Below are 22,066 nucleotides of genomic sequence, written 5' to 3' on the forward strand. Positions count from 1 at the left end.
CAAAAGCTTATGTATTTCCCCTACAGTCGAGGTGTTATTTTGCTACGGACAAATACGTCCTGTAGTCATTGTATCTTATATAGTTCCGGAATCCGTCTTTAAATTCTAAACATAGGAATAAAACTATAAACGTCCAACATCTAAACCTACTTCTTATATAAATATTTCCGGTATAAATTTTCTAGTATTAATTGTCATATAACACATTAGAATAGAATATAAATTCAAAAAGTGGGGGTCAAAATTTGAACAATTAAAAAGTGAGGGTGTTGTTTTGCAGAAATTTAAAATGTCAGGCTATTTTTTTGCACAATTGAAAAGTGAGGGTATTATTTTGCAGAAAAATGAAACGTAAGGGTATTAATATGTAGTTTCCTAAACTTAAAAAAAATACTATTTTACTTCGTCATAAAAAGTTTAGATGCACTATTATATTACATTGAAATTTCCACACTATTTCAAGAGCGTGATATCAAGACTCGAGAGACTCCAAATATGTTAGGTACTACTGTTCATCCTCAGATTAGACTTATCAATATGCAAAGTCATGAAGGAGAAAGCTTATAAGTCAGAGTAATTAGACTTATCAACTCCAATACTAATTAGTTTCTCAACCATCTTTTCTCATTCTTGTTTGCGTAATTTGTTTGGAAAATTTTAAATAACAAAACAATGGAAAACTGAAAATTATATATATATATATATATATATATTATATTTTTTTTTTATCGAAATTGAAAATTATGTAGAAGTCAAAGTGAGCACATGTACGTAAAAAAAAACATATATATATATATATATATATATATATATATATATATATATATTTGGTACGTTGTTGATGGAATAGTACTAGATCATGCTATTTTATTTGCTGAAGTGGGAACTTGACAAAACAGATTTACACCAGGAGTTGACATCATCAGGACCTTAAAGTTGGGACGAATCAGATATAAAAATATGTGATTGGTTGATACGGGTAAATTACCTAGCTAGCTAATAATTAACCAAAAATGAGAATGAAAATGAAGATGAGTCAACTCAAGCTGGAACCCAAAGAGTTGCGAAGACGACGTTGTGGCCTTTCCATGTGAGGACGAGGTCGCGGTGGTCGTCGCACTTGACCCCCCACCCGGCGGCGTGGTCGTCCACCATGGCCTTCACCTCCGCCACGTCACGCTCCCCGAACCCCTCTCCCCGGAACCCAGCGGCCCCCATTCTCTGGGCCCACCTGCCCTTGGGCTCCAGCCGCTCCACGCGGTGGGCCCCCTCGCCGGCCACCAGGTTGTGGACGCGCCAGCAGACGCCGGCCTCGTACCACCGCCGCTGCTCGCCCCCCAAAAACGACGCCTCCGCGGCGTCGAAAGGAATCCACATGTAGTTGAACGCCGATCGGACCCGCTCCGGCAGACTCTCCGACGTCAAGTCGGCGTCCTCCTCCACCACCACCACCGCCCTCGGCTCCAGCGCCCGGACCGCCTTCAGGAAGAGGCTCCGCAGCTCGTCGGGGATGCACCGGAGCCTCATGTGGCAGTTGATCACCAGGGACTCTTCCGGCGACGACGTGGCGTGGAGGTGGTGGAGGATGGAGGCGAAGCCGTCGGCGTGGGAGGAGTGGACGACGTGGAAGTCGAGGGGGAGGCGGCGGGAGCGGGCGAAGGAGGCGAGGCGGAGGCCGAGGTCGTCGTAGGACGGGCGGAGGGACCCGGGGGGATGATTTTCCGGGGCCGGGACCACCGTGAGGCGGAGGAGCAGCGGCGGCGGGGAGAGGGCCGCCACGGAGTCCACCAGAGTCGGGAGCTGCATGCAGTGGGCGAGGCCGAGGTCGACCACGTGGAGGATTGGGGCGGCGGCGGCGGCGCGGAGGATGGCGGCGTTGGCGGCGGTGAACCCGAAGCGGTGCCAGGGAGTGAGGTCGATGAAGGCCGCGAGGTCGACGGCGGAGGAGAATCGGTGGAGCGGCGGCGGAGGCGAGACGGCCAGGGCTCGGAGGAAGGCGTGGGCCAGGCGGTGGTTGGGGCCGCCGTTTCCGCCGTCGCCGTCGACGTTGTTGAGGACCCACAGCATCTGCTGCGCCACCGTGGCGTCGTTGGACTCGATGAAGGCTTTAGCGCAGTGAACCACCAGCTCTTCCATCCCTTGGCTGTGCTGCCACGTGGTAGTAGTGTTCATCTTCGTCGTCATCGCGTTGCTCATTCCCACCAATGGGTTTCCGCTACTGCGACAGTTCATGATGATCTTCCAGCGATGCCCGGAGAGACGATATGGTAATAATAATGGTGTTGAGCTGTTGCATATTTTTGGAGAATGAGGATATGGTTTTTCTGTAAGGGGTGTGAGAGAGACTAGACCGAGGAGTGCTTTTGTTTTGGTGGTGAAACAAAAAGTTTGGGAGAAGGGAATTCTGCAAATGAATCGGAGTGGAAATGGACAGTTCAGCTTTAGGTGGGGATTATGGGTTTTGGCTTTATCTCTATCTATTGCTCTTTCCTCATGGGAACCAAAAGGGACACATCACATATATATCTGCACTGCATTTTTCGTCATCCCCCCAAAAAAAAAAAGAAAAAAAGTTTGAAAATAGTGTGCGCGTGGAAGTCAAATTTTCGGCAAAAGAGACGCTTCCTAGCAGTTCTCTTTGTGGGCGTAGTACGCTCAGCGCAGGGCAATAAGGCTATATTGTGCTACTTAATAGACTAAAGAGACAACCTTTTCATTGCTACAAAAGAGTGTAATCCTCTCTTTCCCATCTACTTTTTGCTGATCTTTTGTTTTCTCCTTCTGATAATTGATAATGTAGTACACAGAGAGATGGCATTTTTCTATTATATCTGTGTTTTTGGTAGCATGTGAATTTGCCGGCCAGGGTTTTGTCCAGTTGTGGGTGTTGTGGTTTTGTCATTTACTGGGCTGAATTTTGATTGATAAAAGTTATATATCCTTTTGCTGCTTTTGAATTTATTAGGCCTCGACAAATCACGGGTATCATTAACAAATCATTCTCATTTTGTTCTTTTCCTTTAACAAATCCCCTCTTTTTCCACAACATCATTTCTCACTTCTGATGATCTGTTGGCTCACTTTTCCTAATAGAAATGATCTTAACGTTACACAAAAACATTACAGCGCGCTCTTATATTTTATGTGTAATACTGGTGCTACGACGCTACATCAAGGTGTTATATACATTACTAGGCTCATATGTATCATACTGCTGCTACATCACATAGTTCAAGTGTAGAGAATATATGATATATATTATTATTATTATATATATAAAGAAGAGTTTGACCCCTAAGTTAGATTAATATGCTACCGTAGATTTATTTATTATTATTTTTTTTTTGAGCAAATTTATTATTATTTAAAAGAAAGAAGAAGAAGAGATTGAACCTCTAGACATAAGTATTCTACATTATTTATACCGAATTTTTTTCGTTGCAACGCGCGGAACATATTGCTTGAGTGTGTATAGAGATATTTATATATATATATATATATATATATATATATATTGAGTTTTAACTATACAAATAAATGAATAAACTACGTACTACACTCTATATTATACTCTAAATATAATATTAGCCAGGTTCCTTTTAATAATTTTAATAGTTTAAAAAGCCAACTATATATGTATGTTTTTATATGCATCATTTTCCCTTAAACTAAAGACAACTATGACCATCCCTAAATCTCATTAATTAATGATATCGTAAACATTTTGGATGCCATACCCATCCGAGGATCTTTGTACCATTCATGATGAACTTCTCTTATCTCATGCGCCTATTTATTTTAAAAGCTTAAAAAATGCTCATCAAGTACTATTCATTAACTTGTTCAAGTACTTTAGCATTGGAACTTCTTCTTCAAATACTTTTTAACATTGGAGTTAAGACCTTGGACTTTCATTCACTGTGATAAGTGGTTACGCATGTCCTATATTTGATAATTTGAAACAAATCTTTCTGGTATCATTTGACTCAGGTAAACAACGTTTATAATACACCATAAAACACGTAGCCAGTTTTAGTTCCACTTTAGAGATTGAATATTTCTGGTATCACACCAATTCATACACCATAAAAGACGTAGACAGATTCAATTCCACTTTAGGGATTAAATTTGGAGTTCTGAGCAGTTTTGGTTCCTCTATAAGATATTTTGCATCCTTTACCATCTTGTTTCATTTTAGAGTTTCAGGACAATATTTAAGCCCTTATTTGTGAATAGCACTATTAAAATACCTTACTTCCAAAAGTTTAAATTTTCTCCACACCCTTTTCAATTTTGGGTCAAGCGGCTATATAACCAAATAGAACTTAAGCTTTTGCAAAATAGCCATAGTTTGTCAACTATAAGCAAACTAGCCAAATTAATCTAGGTTGGATTAAATTTAATCCCAACGAACTATAAAGACAGAATGTAAGGTTTATGACGGTTGGATTAAAATTAATCGAGGCATGATTAAAAATCGTAATACTCTCAATTGGCTATTTTGCTATATCTAATGAAGACAAGATTAAAATTAATGAAGGCATGATTAAAGAATGACAATCTGGAAATTCATCAGATCCAACGCTCTCTACGGCACCGCCAGGGTCTTCACCTCCATTTCAAGCTACGCGTTTCGAATCAAACGAAACGGGACTCACATAGTACGTCTCCACTTCTCCCCTTTTGCTTCCCCGAGCTACGATCTCAGCTCCGCCGAGTTCACCGTCTCTGTAGACGAAACCCTAATCTCGACGAAGAGTGCGACTACGGAGGTGAAAGAGTTCATCTTGAAGCTCGAGAAGGACTCGATCGAGATAACCTTCAGGCCGATCGGCGATTCAGGCTTCGCGTACGTGAACGCCGTCGAGGTTTTCTCGGCGCCGGACGACCTGATCGTCGACTACGGAGCGAAACTCGTGAGCGCCGAGGGACCTCAGGAGTACAAATTGTCGATGATTCAATCTGATTAAAGTTTTTTTTTTGTTTTTTTGTTTTTTTAAACGATCTGATTAAATTTTTGAGAGATGGCTATTTTACCAAACAAATGAAACTATGGCTATTTTGCAAAAGCAATAGTTTGAGATTGGCTAGTTCATACCATTTTTCCTTTTGAGATTAGCATTGGCCGTGAATCATCCACCGAGCATCATGTATTCATATGCGGCGTAAACGTTTGTTGTGGTCATGTGCGAAGTTTAGAAGAACCTTATAGACACATTGCAAGGCCAAATGACCGGGAGCATATAGATTGCAGTTTATCAGAGAATTAGAGGAGATGAATTTTGAACGGGGTCAACAAACCAGAGTCTTTGTATCTCTGATTGATTATTAATGAATTGCTTTTTACCATCGGGCTTATATTACCCTCCAGATTAGGTACTTTGTCAATGAAATGGGTTACCAAATCTCTCTGTCCTTTATTATTTTATGCTTGTTTGATTGCTTGGTTAGTTGTTCTTGTAAAAGTACTTAATTGTCCAAACAGTTGATTCAACTAGTAGTCAAATAACCATCTCATTACACGTATAGTAATCTTAAAGTTTATGATCTCTAATGTCTGACAAGATTCAGTGGTCATGTAACAATAAATTTTGTTGTTGAACTTGATCAAGAGAGCTTGAGCGAAGGAAACTATTTGCGATCTTGTTGAAGTAAAAGATACTCTAACCGACGATTATGTTGAATTTGAATTCGATTATAAAAGTTAGTCAAAATTGAACCGAACCGCTCTATTTTCATTCTTTTACTGAACAATGGGCTATAACTAGTATAAAAATATTAAGGAAGAGCAAAAGTTACTAGAGGTGTTATAATTTATTCTTAATCATTCTATTACTGTTTCAATAAAAGTGGTATTTAATAATTAAAAAAAAAGATTAACCTAAAAGTAAACATAGATAGTTGTTCCTTGTCTTGTCTGCTATACGAGCTTGTCAAAAATAAGGTTGGAAGGCTAGAACAACCATTAATTGAAGTCATATAATTTATGTTATAACCCAATTAAGTCACTTGGTTCATAACTTACTTAGATTTTGCTAACTAGTTTTAACTTTGAAATAAATTTTCATATATATAAAATTCTTAAATCACAAGAATTTGTGGCGAAAATTTGAGAATGTCCTATAAATAACTTTTTGGGTAATTTGTTTTTTTTAATGATATGATTATTTTATTTATCCGTGCAAATTTTTACCACATGTATGAAACCAGCTATTTTTCTGCTAGAGTGAATAGCCATTTGGTTATACAGGTTTTTTTTAGCCAACCTTTTGTTAATTTTCAGTAAATAGTCACGCCCACCAATTAACAACTAATTAAAAGACCAAACAGACCTCAATAAATATCCCGCTCATTTTAAACTGAATAATAAAACATAATTACAAAGATTTGGTCATCATAACTGTCGCGCTATTCTTGGAAGCAAATTAAAATTCATGAATTTGTTAGCTCTTCACCCAAACCATAATCCCGAAACAAAAAACCAAAAAAAGAAAAAAAAAAAACCTAAAATTCCTCTGATTGAGGATCCTCCGATGAAGACAGACGCCGCCGCCACCAGGGGCTGGTCTTGTCCGAGAGCGCGATATCAGAAGAAAGGAGCCCCTTATCACGCGATTCCGAGAAGAGAAGAATGGGCGCCGGTTTGGACCTTCTCGTGCCCAAGCAAGCCAAACGGTCGAGAAATTTCCCCATCCGAGCTTGGCCTGTACGATGTACCGACCAGAATTGAAAGAATCTCCGATCCTCGCGGCGTGATAGCCTCCTCGCCGGTAATCTTCGGTCCCTTCGTCCTCCGACGTGTAGTCGCTGCTCTCGCTCCGATCGTCCTCGCTATGCCTCTCCTCAATCGCCGATCTCTAGGGTTTCCACTTCGATTCAGAGAAATAAAAGAATCGAAAGAACAGAGTAAATCGTAAATAATTGGAAAAAAATGGTTGACTGCTCTGGTTTTTAGATCCAATAAGAAAGAATACAGAAAGAAAGTTTTTTTTTTGGGTGCGTGTCTGAGTTGTAAATAAGAGTCATGTAAATTGTAAATTGATTCATTTATATGTAAATTGATGTCATGTTAATAAGAGAGTTATTTACACGTTAAAAAAGAAAGATCCAACCAAAATAAATAACAGATTTCCAGATTTACATATTTTATTCCATAATTAATAGCCACAAAAATAGAAACAACTTAGCTAAAGTCAACGCAAATCCTCACATCCAAACACCTTAAAATACACGTTAATAAATCTTTCCAAATTGGTAAGATTCAAAAAAAAAAAAAACTCTCTAATTATAATTAGTCAGCATAATAAATAAGGGCAAACGTGTAAAATTATTTCAATTAATAAGCTGCCACGTAAGCAAGATGACTATTTACAGAAAATTAACGAAATGTTGGCTAAAACCAAATTGCTAGCCTTAAAGATGGCTACGTAGCCAATTTTTTGATTTGTTTAGTAGATATTATCATTGTAATGAATTGCTTTGTACCACTAGAATTATATTGCCCTCCAGATTATGTACTTTGTCACTAAAATGGATTACCAAATCTCTATGTCCTTTATTATTTTATGCTTGTTTGATTGAATGCTTAATTGTTCTTGTAAAAGTACTTAATTGACCAAGTAGTTGTTTCAACTAGCAGTCGAATAACCATCTCATTACACGTATAGTAATCTTAAAGTTTGTGATCTCTAATGGTTGACAAGATGCAGTAGTCATGTAGCAATAAATTTTTGTTGTTGAGCTTGATCTAGAGAGCTTGAGGGAAGGAAACTATTCGCGATCTTGCTTGAAGTAGAAGATACTCTAACCGACGATTATGTAGAATTTGAATTCGATTATAAAAGTTAATCGAAATTGAGCCGAACTGCCCTTTCATTCTTTTACTGAACTATGGGCTATAACTAGTATAAAAATATTAAGGAAGAGCAAAACAGTTACTAAATGTGTTATAATTTATTCTTAATTATTCTATTACTGTTTCAAGAAAAAGTGGTGTTTAATAATAATAAAAAAAGATTAACCTAAAACATAGATAAATAAACAATAACCCAAATTTCTAACAATAAACAATTCTATTATTTAATCCTCAGATAGTTGTTCCTTGTCTTATCTGCTATACGAGCTTGTCAAAAATAAGGTTGGAAGGCTAAAACAATCATTAATTGAAGTCATTTACTTTATGTTATAACTCAATTAAGTCACTTGGTTCATAACTTACTTAGAATTTTTAAACTAGTTTTAACTTTGAAATAAATTTTCATATATAAAATTCTTAGATCACAAGCATTTGTTGCGAAAATTAGAAAATGTCCTTTAAATAATTTTTTGGGTAATTTTTTTTTCATGATATGATTATTTTGTTTATCCGTGCAAATTTTTACAACATGTATGAAACCACCTATTTTTCTGCTAGAGTATAACTAAGTCCAAGCAATATGTTTTTTTTTTTTAGTAGACACTACCATTGTAACAACACCGAAAAACGAAGAAAGAAACAACATTTATAAATGATCCATATTTAATTCATATGCAAACAAGGAACAACAATACCTTGTTGGATTGGATCAGAAAATAAAAAAAGTACAAAGTATTCGGCGATGGTAATGAGAAGAATGATATATTTAAGACCCAAAACCTTCAAAAGCCCGACAGTGTTGACTTTTGGTCGTTGGGTATTCGTGTGTGGACGAGTGTTGAGTTGACATGATCTAAGTTAAAAAAAAAAAAAAAAAAAAAAAGTTGAGGAATGTGGGAAATCATTGGATGATTGGGGTTTTTTTTTTCGGTACTTTCTTTAAAGTTCAAAGCAGCTTCTCTAAATTCGGGTATGTTAGAGAGACACGAAAAACAACCTCACACAGCTCGTCACGCTTATGATGTAAACGCACGTGCCTTTTGACCCCTTGGACCTTCAGAACCTTCTGAGACCCATATAAAAAAAAACATAAAAATAATAATAATCCCTTCGTTCGTTCCTTCCTTGTTTAGCCCTAATTTCACCCCTTTGAAAAAGACACCCAAAAAATTAAAGAAAAAGAAAAGTAAATTTGGCTCATGACGAGTGAGCGATCGCGTCAATTGCACTTGGCATAGTCAAAGTCCAATCCGATTCTTCATCGTATTTAGCTGTTCAGGTCGGTTTTCTTCTTCTCCTTTATCTGGATTTTGGTCAGCTGTTCGATGTTTGTCTCAATTCGGTTTTTTCGGTTATGTCGTTCGTATATGAATTTTCATTTGGGTCTTTCGTTTGAAGTTGAATTTCTTACTTCTAGGTCTTGGAACGGTTGAATGTTCGGGATTCTATTAGTTTTTTGTTTTATTTTTTCTGCTTCTTTCGTTGTACGAATCGAATTTGATCAGCTCTGGCTGTTTTAGTCGTGTTTTCGAGGTTAAAGTTCGGGATTGCTTTTTTCATATTGGGTAACTGTCTGTGTTTCAAATTGAGGAATTTGAGAAATTAATTGTTTTAGCCAAAATTGAAATTCGATGTTTTTTACTGTTGCAATTTTGTGGTGCTTGATATGGATGAAATTCTGTTCAATTATATGTTCGTTGTGTGTATTGTACTGTTGTGAGTTTACTGTTTAGTTGGCTTTAAAAAAAAAAGTTTAGTTTTTAGCATAAAGTTTAGTTTAGTTCAATTATAAGTGAATGAGAACTTCATTACAACAATTGACGTTTACTGAGCTCATGGTCTTGTCTTTAAGGTCTGTTATACATAGAAGAAAACAAATTATAAGTTTGGTATTTGAGCTTTTGATATTGATTTGAGCTGCATCTTTTAAATGACGATGTTGCAGTGAAGGTTCTGAGCTGAAAATGCCGGCGAGTCGGCAAGTCACCCGGATAAACACTCTGGAGATGAAATCCGAGATGGAAGGTAAACTGGGACGCTCGAAAGCGGAGTTCTATTTTTGTCTCTTGACGAAGTTCTTGAGTCTCAAGATTAGCAAGCTCGACTTCAACGCACTCTGCGTCGGCACTATAGGGAAAGAGAATCTCCATCTTCACAACAAACTGATCAGATCCATAGTGAAAAACGCAACTCTCTCCGTTATGGCCCCGCCGAAACCGAGAGAAGAATCTGGCTCCCTAAGCGTCGTAGTTCCGAACGGATACCATAAAGACGGCCTCCACTCGCTCTGCCGAGATTTTCCCCAATCTCCCCGAAAAGGAAGGACTCCAAGCTTTCGAGACCGCAGATTCAAGGACCGCCCGAGTCCTCTCGGGCCTCAAGGGAAGAGTCACTGCGCTCCGTGCGAAGATTCAACGCCAACGAGAGTTCAAGAGCAACACAGCGCTTCCGAGCTGTTTTCTTTGGGGAGTAGACCTCCTTGCTCCGACGAAGACGGCGAAGAGGTCGAGCAGGGGAACGGGAATCTTGGGCTCTACCGAAAAAGCCCTCTCGTCGCTCCTCTCGGCGTCCTCGAAGGAATCAGAATGAGACGGATATCGGTCGCCAAACGGCCGCCGGATTTCTCGGCTCCGTCCGATACTTGCCAGAGAAACGGATCGCTACCCGGCACGAGCTCTCTGATGAAGAGGCTGAAGATGAAGATGGAAGCAGAGGGACTGAGTATGTCCGAGGATTGCGCGAACGTTTTAGTTTCTGGTCTCGATGTTTACATGAAGTCGCTGATGAAGCCGTGCTTGGAGCTAGCTGCTTCGAGATCAGGAAACAACCAAGGGAACGGTCAAGTTATGCCCGGCTTGAACGGCGGGGCTTTGCCCGTAAGGTATGCAGAGAAAACAAGCGCTCCGGCCACGGCATCAGTGTTGGACTTTCGGGTCGCGATGGAGACGAACCCTACTTTACTTGGAGAAGATTGGCCTAGAAAGCTTGAGAAGATTTGTTTTTACGAGTCGGAGGACAGATCCGGGAGCTGAGTGATGTATGTGGTCTTGGTTGAGCCCATATAACATACGCTCATTCTCAAGTGAGGATGATTTATTACAGCTAATTCAACAGCTATCTTGACATGGAAGCTTCAAAGAGCACTTAAAAAAGTACAAGTAGCTCAGATGTCACGGGAATTTTTTGGATCAAGTGTATTAGGTTGTACATAGGTTACAGAGCTGATTATTATACCATTGGGCTGGGCACATGACATGGCGAGGTATAAATATATGAAGACTAGAGTATAGTTATAACAAAAAAATAGGTTAGTGCCTTCTTTGACATATCTCAATAGCTTTTTTTTTTTTTTTTTCCTTTCATTTTTATCACACTCGATTTTTGTTAATAAAGCTTTGTCTGGTGGTTAATCGTTTTCAGGCTTTTCCCCTCCCTTTTAACACGTCGAAAAGATGACATTTAGAATAGTGGTTGTTTTCTCGCTTGTCTCTACTGTTTCGAGTTCTAAAGCTGACGTTAATATAACCCTTAATGAGTTTTTTTTGCTTGAAGTTCCATCCTCAAGCGAGAAAGTATAAAAATTAACCACTTCATCATATTTCGGCTGCAAAATATGGTATCTACATTGTTTGCTCTCTCATGTGGCCCAGTGTTCGACATGAGTTGTTTGTAAACTTTGCTAACTACCTTGTGTTGTTTCAAGAAAATACTTAGTTTAAGATTCCACGTGGGAAAGATGAAGGTAGTTAGCAAAGTTTATGAACTGAAAACTGAAAAAAAAAAAAAAAAAAAAAAGACGAGTTGGGCAGCTAAATAAACTGAAAAAAGTGAATTATTTATCTGTACCAGTCATGTCCCAGCCACATCACAGGTTCGGTCAACTTTTAGCTTGTAGCTACTAATTTTCCATATAATAGGAGATTGCTATTTTGGCTCGGTTATCTGAGAATTACGCTGATGGAGACACACAGGTAAGATTAAAAAAAAAAAAAAATCCAACTGTGAATTTGTACATCTTATAACAAGCCATTTGGAAGCCTGAACTTTTGTTTATCCAAGTAGTTTCCACTGTGTTGGAGAGTAGATTTCACTAATGCAGTGAAGTGGTAGATCTTATGAGCAAGTTTGTTACTACAAATCTTGACAGTGTTGTTTTGAACGAGCTGATTGTAAGACTTGACAGTGTAGAACTTAAAGCTCAGAAAGTGTCACGCTAGGCCTTTTTATGTTGTCCCTTTATGCGTAGTTTGTCTCTGTGTTCCCTGATCCCTATTGGCTGTGCAGTTCCGGGTTCTATCTTGTGTCTGTTGTTCACAACTAAGAGCAGAGATTGTGGTAAAAAGGACATTAATATTATATGAGCCATTTTATAATATTCATCACCATATATGTGAGGGTGGCACTACCTTCTTGGCCTGGGTTCAATCTTCAACTCTGTAAAAAAAATATCTTCAATATTAAGGTTTAAAAAGATTTTTTTTATAATTGGTACTTGAATGTCCAATGTAAGCATAATGTAGAGAATGTCTATATATAGCATCCGAAATGGCTATTCATTTATACATCTGAAATGTCCAATACTATTGAATTTTTACTGGAAAATCTTCTGAAATTATGTCATTTAAATAAAATAAAAGGCTAAAATAGTTGGTTCTCTGGTATGGTTTTGTTTGCATTTTAATTTTCCATGTATAGGTAGCACGTTGATTTTTCAGTTCAAATTTGTAAATATAAGTTTGATCAGAGTGTAGTTAAGGTTAATTTTTAAATGTATAGGTACCACTTTAACCTTAACCTTTATTAGTTTTTCAATATTAACAGTAACCAAAATCCCATTAAAAACAATTAACGTCATATAACCTCCTTTATTCTTTTTTTTTTATTTATTAAAAAACAATACCCAAAAAATCTTAATTTTCTTTTTATCATTAGCTATTGTTAACCAGAACAATTTTGTTAAAAATCGGTTATCCTTAAACAGTTAAAATAGCCGCCTTAAGTACTATGCCCATATATATTGCATCTATTCGACATTTATTGAGGTTTGAATGCATTGGTCTTAACTCTTAATATGCTATCATATGATTCTCCCCAAGTAGATGTTCAAAACATAGTTGAATTTATTTTGGTGGTGCGAAATCCCGACACTAGAAAATGTCGAGTCCTATGTTTTTCAACCGACGATCAAAGAGACCAATTCCCGAAGGGTTCCAAGTCCGAACTAGCGCTTGAGCTTTCGGCGGGCTAGGCCCGTACACCCCTCGACCTCGGCCCATCTTCACATCTTACGTGATCAAGGTAATTACATGTTGATGAGCGCGCTTAGTTTTATTATTATTATTATTATTATTATTATTATTATTATTATTATTATCATTATAATTTCTTTGCCTTGATACCATGCCGATTGATCAAAAATTTATCTCAGGCCATATTTGTAATGTAGCAAATTATTCCATCTGCTGGACATGTAAGATATATGTTCATATAATGATCTTGAGGGTCTCTGATATGGTCGTGAGCTTTTATAATCTTTACATAATTTTCTTGTTTATTGGGTAAACTAAACGATGACCTTGCGTGCATAGTTAAGATTGCTTTAATACCATCTTTACACTTAGCTCAAATACAACAATTCAATTTTTTTTTCCTCATGTATATGTGATAAGATTGGTTTGAATGATTGTAATTAGCAGGGAATGGTACTTTTGTTTTTGCGTGAGAAGCTATGTCTCATCATCAATCCCCTTTAGCTTTATCTAAGCCAAGTTAGCTAGAATTATTATCCTTGCACAAAGTATGTGTGTGTGTATATAAACACATCTCAAATTTTAGTTTCATTCTCATTCCATTTGACTTCTACTTTAAAAGAGAAGTGTGAGAGATAGATCAGGATCAGTTTGAGTGTTGTAAGATCAAGAACATGGTCTTGATCTAAGGGAAAGACCGAAAGAAACCGAGCGGCGAGGGTTTGAGAATCTAGTTCAAGATTTGTTGGTTTGAGATCCGGTTTTGAGAATCTTGAATCTACTTGAAGTTGGTGGATCGTTTTGACCTGAACCAAATATAAATACATGTTTTTGTGTTCTTGCCTTCTTGGCGCCCAAACCCGTAGATAACTTCTTGCGCAAGTTTTTCTTTGTTTTGTGTTTGATCCAATTGTCTGTTTATGTTTTGGAATTTTTGTGTTTTTTCGCATTGATTCTCTATCAGTTTGAACACCTCCCCCTAAGAAGTGTTAATTTTAAGATTCATTAATTTAAAAAATTTAGATATTTTTATGGAAAACTTTTGTCTTTTTAAGTGTGGCTCGAACCTTCAGCCTTATATTGGTATGTGGAGGTACTCACACTACCCTACTTGATTTACCACTTGATCAATATTATTTTGCATTTTTATTTTCTATATATTATTGTCCTCTACTTTTTAAAAATCATAAAGGTATTTAGATCAAGCTTAAACTACGACTTTAATGTTATGAATTCTTTTTGTAAAGTAGTTATTTAAAAAATAATTTAGTGTGAAATTTAAAAAAATAGGAAGAAAAGTATTGACTCTGAAAGCTAGCTGTCTCTACAATGACACATCTTGTCAATTGTGGAAAATATTATTTCTATTTGATTTCACAGATTTTTTTTTTTTTTTTTTAATTATTAGTGGTCATTTTGTTTTTCTTTCCTTTCGCGCGCTCTTTATCAGATTTACAATCCCTTATACTAAATTATAGCATCTCTTAAAAAAACTAGGTAATAAGATTAAAATGAAACTTATATACACTCTTCTGGTCTAGAATCTATATATGCATTAGCTGGCCTTGGCATTGGTATCAGTTAATTAGCAAATATTCCTGGCTTGTTTCTGAAAATTAATCCAGCCTTCTAATTTATTATTTTTTTTTTTGCATCGATCTGTAAACTGAGATTAGATTCTAAAACATAACATGCACATATATAATCAAGGATCGGAAACTACCAAGAAACACTTAATTGTTTGTTGCATTATTGAATTTAACGTTCGTTCGGACAAAATATTTATGGAGCGTGTTCCGTAATGGCTGGCGAATCAAGAATAATTGTCAAAAACCATGGCTGCTTCCAATCAATTGTATATAAAAACAAAATAAGACTGTGTGCATGTGTTCGAAGCCTAATTCTTGGGTTATTTTAGGTCTTTTTGAAAAGATAAGATGCATAGGTACAAAGAACGCGATAAACTGTCGCTCTTTTTGACAACTAACTAAATCAAGCCATGATTGAATTATTTTGAATTAGAACGTTGGAGGTTACGTATGGCATTTATCTTGGACTTTAATTTTATTTTTAAATTTATCTTGGACTTTTCTATTTAAACAATTCCAGGACTTCTCTAATTATTGTACTACGGTCTTAATCAATTTTGTTGGTTAGCCTGTATGGCACGAAAACGTTAAGATTTGTGGAGAAAGTTGCAACTTTATCCAATAACGTTATTCTATTCCAAATAGAAAACTTAAAATCATGTTGTTACTTTTTTCATTAGTATTATTATGTGTTTTTCTTATATGATATAAAAATATCATATAATAATTAAACACATATTTATTTATCAAATTTATGTATTTTTTTTTAATAACATCTTAATAATATGTTACATTTTAGTTTTAAAGTTGTAAATTAGAAATAGGAACGGAAGAATCACCTGTAATCGGTCCAATCTGAATGATCACATTTCAGATGCCCTATTTTAAAATTACTCCAGTGAATTTTAACTCAGGCTCCCCCTGAGATCGAGTCCCCTCATTTTCACTCTCAACACACTCATCAAGTGGTTGATCAACGTTTATAAGAGTACATGATCTACAATACCACGATTACGAAATTCAACTCTGTCAATTGCACGAACAACGGCAATAAGGAACAAGAGAGAATTAAACCACACAAATAACAAAGTGTTTTCATTCAAGAACTCTCACAAAAACTCTAAGTGCGTAAAAAGACTCATAAGGGCAGACTTTCTCTTTTATAAGAGTCGAAACTTAGCAATTGACGCATTGCTAGGGTTTTCCAATTTGATCGCCAAGTTTTGATTCAGTTGAGATAAAATCGGAAGCGAATCAAACTAAATAATAGATTTGCGCATAATATCTAGAGAATCTAATTTTTCACGATCTTTGCCAAACAGCACATGTCACAACTAAATGCTCTAATACCTCTTAAAACATGTTGAGACAGTTTTGCTAAAATACAAAAACAGTCAATTCATCGTAACAACATATATTAAAACCTATAACCAGTAAATATTGACCATTTTTAATAATGTAGTATTCTTTGTTTATTTAATAAAATACGTACGGTTTTAAGATAGGATTATATTGTTTGTACAGTTTTGTTTTAATGATATGTTATATATTAGTTTGTGATTCACACACTCCAAAAGAGAGAAACGCATATTAATTATAAGGTAGTAGGAAAGATAAGATTTAAAGGGATAACTATTAAGTACTACTGCAATAAATATGGATCCTAAAACAAACTAATAATAATGCACTATAAATTAAGAATGTCAACACAAATTAGATTAATTGTTCTATAAATTAGGAAGGTCATGGGAGAGCCGCCGAGCAGGGCTCACGGAAGAGCCGTCTCAAGAATGTGGCTCTCAAAGAGGTTTGGCTATCAAAGAGTTGGTTCTCAATAAAGTGGCTCTCATAGACATGGGTTAGAGAGCTAGTTGTTTGGCTCTTGAGGTATCGTTTTTCTCGTATGGAAAATGACGACATAACATTGCGCTTTCTCTATATTATTCTGTACCTGATTAGATATTGTCATATTCACATGGAGATTTTTTCCTGACCAAAATTTTATCCAATTATATCTTATCTTTTATATTCATTTTTTTTTTCCTGTAACTAATTATGAACAAAGAATTATATAACCTAATTATGACAGTGTTTGTGATTGAGGGATAAAGATAATCAACGAAATCTTCATTGAAGACGAGACTTTAATTATTAGTAGTACTTATACAGCTAGCTTTAGACATCACAAACTCCTAACTAATTAACAGTGAACCACTACTACAGAAATGCCGCAGATCTCTATACTAATTACCCAATTAAAAAGAACTAAACAGAGACTAATTAACTAATCTATACATTGATTGAGCTGGCAAAGAGCCAGATCAGCTGCCTTGGTTAACACCTTATATTTGACACATTGACTCGCCAATGGAATTATACGATAGTATATACTTTTATTATTTATTATGTCTGTTTTGTCAAGTAATTAACTCGTAAAAATTTAACTAATATACGGAATATTATGGTAGCCGAAATTGAAACTCTGATAAACTTTTGTTAAAAACATAAGACTCCAAATCCGAAAAGGGTACTGACAATTGGCCATATACCAATCACATCCCCTTCGTTATTCATTATACAAAGAAATCCACAAAAACAAATGAACATATTATCAAATAATACAATAGAACTAGAGAGTAGCTAGTGAGCTGAGTATCACATTTGACCTCTTTCTCAACTCTCTCTCTTTCTCTCTCACATTTCCTTCTCAGATAAAAATAATTCACGTCTTAAATATTAAGGCCCGCCTTGAGGTCTAATAGAAAGTTCCGATCAGTTAAAGGCGCCACAGTCGCGGCGAATATTCCCGGTCGTGGAGGTCTTGACTCCGAACCGTCCCAACTTAGTCATGGCGGTGACAAAGGCAGCGTTAAAGTTACCGGCGTTTTGGGCCCAGTTGTTGACGATGCCCTTCGACTTAGGGTTCTCCCAAAGGTCTTGGTCGGAAGTGAAGAGACCCTTTCTCTGCTGGAGGTTCTTGAAGTACACGTTGTCGAAAGCCCTCGGGGTGTTCGGGTCCATGTTGATCGCGATCCTCGGGTCAACGTTGACCGGGCACATGCCTTGGAGCTGCTGGGCGTATCCCTTGTTCAACGTGGGGTCAACGCTTCCCTTCTTGATCCGGCCGGCAACGTGGTTGCAGTGAGAGAACCCGACTGTGTGCGCGCCTGCGAAATTTAAAAAAAAAAAAAAAATTATATTTTTTTTTTACTGTTTGAGAAGTTCATATGAGCTAGCCGTGGATGGATTTTACTGCAATGACTGTTTTTGGTATTCTTGAAATTTTAAGTAATAACTTGACCGTGTAATAACGTGTGTATTTTGAAAGAATAGTTAGTTAGCTAGTTGTGCTCAAAGACTAATAAAAAGAAAATAATATGTGACAAAAAAAGAAATAGTATGGAATGGTCACGTCTCACGTGTGATGGAGTTAAAGTTGTCGAGACAAAAATAAAATGAAGACTTTTCTCTTTTTATGGTATTTAAGTTGAGTTAATTATTTAATGATAGAATATTCAACAACTAGCAATAATTGCATCACATTCTTACCAAATTATATGGCAAGTTACTCAAAATTAATCAGAGCAGAAAAAACAAACTGCCTTATTGGTTGGTGTTGCGAGGGAAAAAAAAAAAAAAAAAGTGAGATGGGATTGGACTCAAAATCTCAAACCACGGAAATAATGTCAAAATGGATATGATTTGGGTACATTTTTACGTGAAAACGGTGGTATAACTAATAACTCATAGGATATTAATTATATATGGTACCTGAGAGAGCAATCATGTCATTCTGGTTTAGGCCGAGTTTTTGGAAAACATTGTTAAGCTGGTCGAGCTTGAAGCTCGGCTTTGGAAGTTTCCCTTCAACACTCGATGCTGTTGAAGTCTTCCCATCAAATCTTCCCAACTCTACCTTGTAGTTTGGCCCACCAGCCTGTAATTATAACAAATAAAAAAACATAAATGACTAGTTAAAAAAGAGAGCAAAAAAAAAAAAAAAAAACCTCACAATTATTTTACACACCATTGAAATGTTACGGTTTTACAACTTAGTACGTCTAAACAATAGTCTACAATTTTTAAACCGGACCATACTGTTTTAGACCGATCCAAAAAGACCGGACCCGACCTGATTAGACAAAAAATTAGTTAATTTTAAACCAGACCGGTTTAAAAAAAATCAGTGGTTCCATATTTTTCCGGTTTTTTGTACACCTAGAAGAACTAGAAGTTAACGAGGAAGACGCGGCAAACAGATAAATAATATTTAATTTGACGCGACTCTGATATCAAGAGGGGAATCATTTATTAAAAAAAAAAAAAAAAAGTCGTATATAGTATAGCATATACATACAGCGACGATGACGTCACGGGTGGCCAAGGCGAGGATATCGGCGCAGGAGACTTTGTTCCTGCACTTGGCATTGGCATCGAGGGCCTTCTTGGCCTGAATCACGGTGTCGAACCCATCTCCGGCCAGCGACAGGTTGTCCGGGTGGTCCTTCTCCGCCTTGTTGCTCCCCGTCGAAGCCACCAGGACCGAAGCGTCACAGCCCTGACATATAGATAGATCACGCCACGTCACCAACGATCAATATATAGGATTATTCATTCATCATGATCGACGATATATATGCGAGAGGTGTTAGTTAGTTTTGTTAAAGTTACCGTGACAGCGCAGTCGTGGAAGAAGAGACGGAGAGTGGCTGGGATGGTGACGAAGGTTTGCTGGACTTTCTTGTTGACGGCGTTTTTCACGATTTTTTCCACGTCAGGGCACGAATTGGCGTAGAAGTTTGTGCTCAGAGCAGCCGAGGCTGGGCTCGGGAAAACCCACATGCACGTCAAACTGAGGGTCAAGAACAACACGGCAAGCCCATCCACACTACGACCCATTTTTTGTTATGTTTAGTAGGGAAAGGGAATATATGTGAGTATACCAGATGTGGGTTGTGTGATTGAAGATGAAGGAGAGGGAATATATTTATAGGTGCATAGAAAAGAGAGAGAGAGAGAGAGAGAGAGTGTGTGTGAGACATAACGAATGGGGATTTCATGTGCCAGATGGGATTGGAATCTTACTATATAATAATACCATGTATGAAAGACACACAGCATCAAGTAACTGTGAGAAAAAGTCGAGAAGCTTGTTTAAAAGTCGCGTTTATTATTTTTTAAGCATGAAACTTAATGCGTGGCGTTTTGTTTTGGCTGTGTTATTAGTCGCCGCCTTCGTCCTATTGATTTATGCTCAGCTCGTCGTTTACAAAAAATCCAACCTTAATTATACAAATATATAAATAGAAATAAAAAATATATATATGGGTCTATTTGAAGGGAAAATTTTGATCCAAGAATGTACTAGTCCCCAAAGTAACAAAAAAGATTGAAACTCGTCTGATGCATTGCACATATCATTGAAAAGTAGCAAGCACGTTTTAGGCTGCTTCCTTGGGGTTTCTAAGGTTAGATATATGTATGAGTTTTTGTTTTTATAGAGTCAACGTTTGTGTGTTTACGAAGTGGTCAATTTGATGTTATTAGACATTTCTTTTGCGGCCAATTATTTTTTTATTTTGCAACGAACGTGACACGACATTGTAGAGATTTGAGAATGGTGGCGTTGATTTAATGAGCATGTTGGGCACAGGAAATTAAACGGAAAATTAATTGCATGTTGGTTTTAAAAACTAAATTTGTAATCGAATCTTATTAACTGCGAGAGAGCACATTTATCTAATAGGGAATATGATCCTGGACCAAGCCCAGCCTCTTTACGATAAGAAGAAAACTATTAAAGGAAAATATCTAACCTTAGAGAGAGAACCAAGCTTTGCATTGCAAGCAAATTCACATCAATCCATGCCTTTCCCGAATATTTTAATGTTCCAATTAATTCGACACTCAGCTCAACAAATATTATCTTATCTCAAAGACAATAATTAACGAGATAAAGAAAGTATATTAAATGATGATCAAATAATAATTAAACTAATGCTCGCCAAATATTTATCCATCTAAAACTAGGAAATGATTTTGTGGGGGGATATTGAAACGAGACTCCAAGCGATATGAAAAAACTGAAATACACCATGCTAAAAGCTGGCCAAATTCAAAGATTGAGAAAGCAAAATTATAATGCAGTACTCAAACAAAACATGTAAATAAATGGTAAAATGTTTGTTATCATTGGAAACCCAAATTTACATTATCGGAAGAGAAGGTGAATATAAAATACAGCAAATACAAGATTTATGTTATTAATTACACCTAAACGTGGCTTACCGGGAGTTACCGCGCCTCCCGTCCCGCCCCCGCCTGGACTCCCGTTAATTCGCCGAACGGGAGTCCCGTCCCGTTATATAACGGGACGGAGGCGGTTAATGTCTAACGGGATCCGCAGATCCCGTTAGGCATTAAAAAAAAAAATTGAAAAAAAGAATTTAAGAAATAAAATGAAAGGATTAAAGTGAAAAGATTTTGAATAAGTGGGTAGAAATGAAAAATATGAATGTTGTTAAATAATTAAAAATGGGTAGAAAAAAACAATAAAGAAGAATGTGAAATTAAAAATGGGCTTCCTAAAAAACCTCACCGACCCCTAAAAAGGTGCGACGGCGAGGAAAAAGAGCACACCTTTCCTCGTTAAATGTTTGAAAATGTATCCCGGACAAGGGCCGGGATATCCCTTTGTTATACACGATACTTTAACCATTTATGTTTACGTTTGCAAAATCAACTTCAAAATCGTCTAGAATATCGAAGCACATGAATCGTCTAGAATAAATCCCTTTGTAATTTACACCTATCGTCTTTACTGTCTTCATCCTCGTATGCTCGGAAAAGCTTAATTTGAGATATTTAAAACCTGAGATTGAATCAACGTAGTAAATAGAATGTGTATTTTACAATTTTATCATTTTAAAGTCACACATAAGCATTTTATGACCAATTTCTGTGATATATTAGACGGAAGAAGCAATTGCGTAACGACTTAAAAATTGAAGGTAAATATTTATCAATTTGAAAGATCAATGGGCAAGCTGTGAACTTGTACAGAAGTTGAAGGAATATTTTTATTTTATCCTTTATTGTATCCTCGAATGTTATTATATCTATTAAAAAAATCAAGTCACATCTATTTTTTTTTATATATTTAAATATATCATGCATAAAATTGGTCGAATAGTGTTTTAATAAAAAAAAAATACATAATAGTGTTTTAATTCAAACATAATGAAATAAGTAATACTAACAATTTATTATGCTATACAAATCATATACAAAATTTACTGTAAAGATATCATGGAACAATTACCTGACTATTTAAAATAATATGAAAATTTAACAGCAACAAAGCAAATACATTA

The 22,066-nt window shown here is 36.6% G+C and overlaps 3 protein-coding genes across 3 annotated transcripts; 1 reads left to right on the plus strand and 2 right to left on the minus strand.

The window, feature by feature from the left end:
• Nucleotides 1-866: 866 nt before the first annotated feature.
• Nucleotides 867-2,272, minus strand: LOC149399980 (GRAS family transcription factor). The gene has a single exon (XM_089613015.1). The coding sequence runs from the start codon at nucleotides 2,230-2,232 to the stop codon at nucleotides 1,042-1,044; it is 1,191 nt and encodes a 396-aa protein (XP_089469141.1). The 5' UTR covers nucleotides 2,233-2,272; the 3' UTR covers nucleotides 867-1,041.
• A 6,686-nt stretch (nucleotides 2,273-8,958) lies between these two features.
• On the plus strand, nucleotides 8,959-12,250 carry LOC149399981 (transcriptional regulator of RNA polII, SAGA, subunit). Its single transcript, XM_089611123.1, has 2 exons — nucleotides 8,959-9,134; nucleotides 9,801-12,250. Exon 2 carries the CDS (start codon nucleotides 9,820-9,822, stop codon nucleotides 10,885-10,887), a length of 1,068 nt encoding a protein of 355 aa, XP_089467249.1. The 5' UTR covers nucleotides 8,959-9,134; nucleotides 9,801-9,819; the 3' UTR covers nucleotides 10,888-12,250.
• Nucleotides 12,251-17,210: 4,960 nt separating this feature from the next.
• On the minus strand, nucleotides 17,211-19,696 carry LOC149399982 (peroxidase 35-like). Its single transcript, XM_089611543.1, has 4 exons — nucleotides 19,365-19,696; nucleotides 19,051-19,251; nucleotides 18,465-18,630; nucleotides 17,211-17,860 (listed from the first exon to the last, which is right to left on the minus strand). Exons 1-4 carry the CDS (start codon nucleotides 19,590-19,592, stop codon nucleotides 17,466-17,468), a joined length of 990 nt encoding a protein of 329 aa, XP_089467669.1. The 5' UTR covers nucleotides 19,593-19,696; the 3' UTR covers nucleotides 17,211-17,465.
• Nucleotides 19,697-22,066: the final 2,370 nt, after the last annotated feature.

Source organism: Urtica dioica, chromosome 4 (genome assembly GCF_054948205.1).
Source record: "Urtica dioica subsp. dioica isolate 48M chromosome 4, U.dioica_male_clone48M_v1_H2, whole genome shotgun sequence".
Taxonomy (NCBI): Eukaryota; Viridiplantae; Streptophyta; class Magnoliopsida; order Rosales; family Urticaceae; genus Urtica; species Urtica dioica.

Coding starts and splice junctions, on each gene's coding strand:
- LOC149399980 (XM_089613015.1), bottom strand. CDS start 2,232: ATGAACTGTCGCAGTAGCGGAAACCCATTGGTGGGAATGAGCAACGCG.
- LOC149399981 (XM_089611123.1), top strand. CDS start 9,820: ATGCCGGCGAGTCGGCAAGTCACCCGGATAAACACTCTGGAGATGAAA.
- LOC149399982 (XM_089611543.1), bottom strand. CDS start 19,592: ATGGGTCGTAGTGTGGATGGGCTTGCCGTGTTGTTCTTGACCCTCAGT. Junction 19,252..19,364: donor TCCACGACTGCGCTGTCACG/GTAACTTTAACA, acceptor TCTATATGTCAG/GGCTGTGACGCTTCGGTCCT. Junction 17,861..18,464: donor TGACATGATTGCTCTCTCAG/GTACCATATATA, acceptor TAAATTTCGCAG/GCGCGCACACAGTCGGGTTC.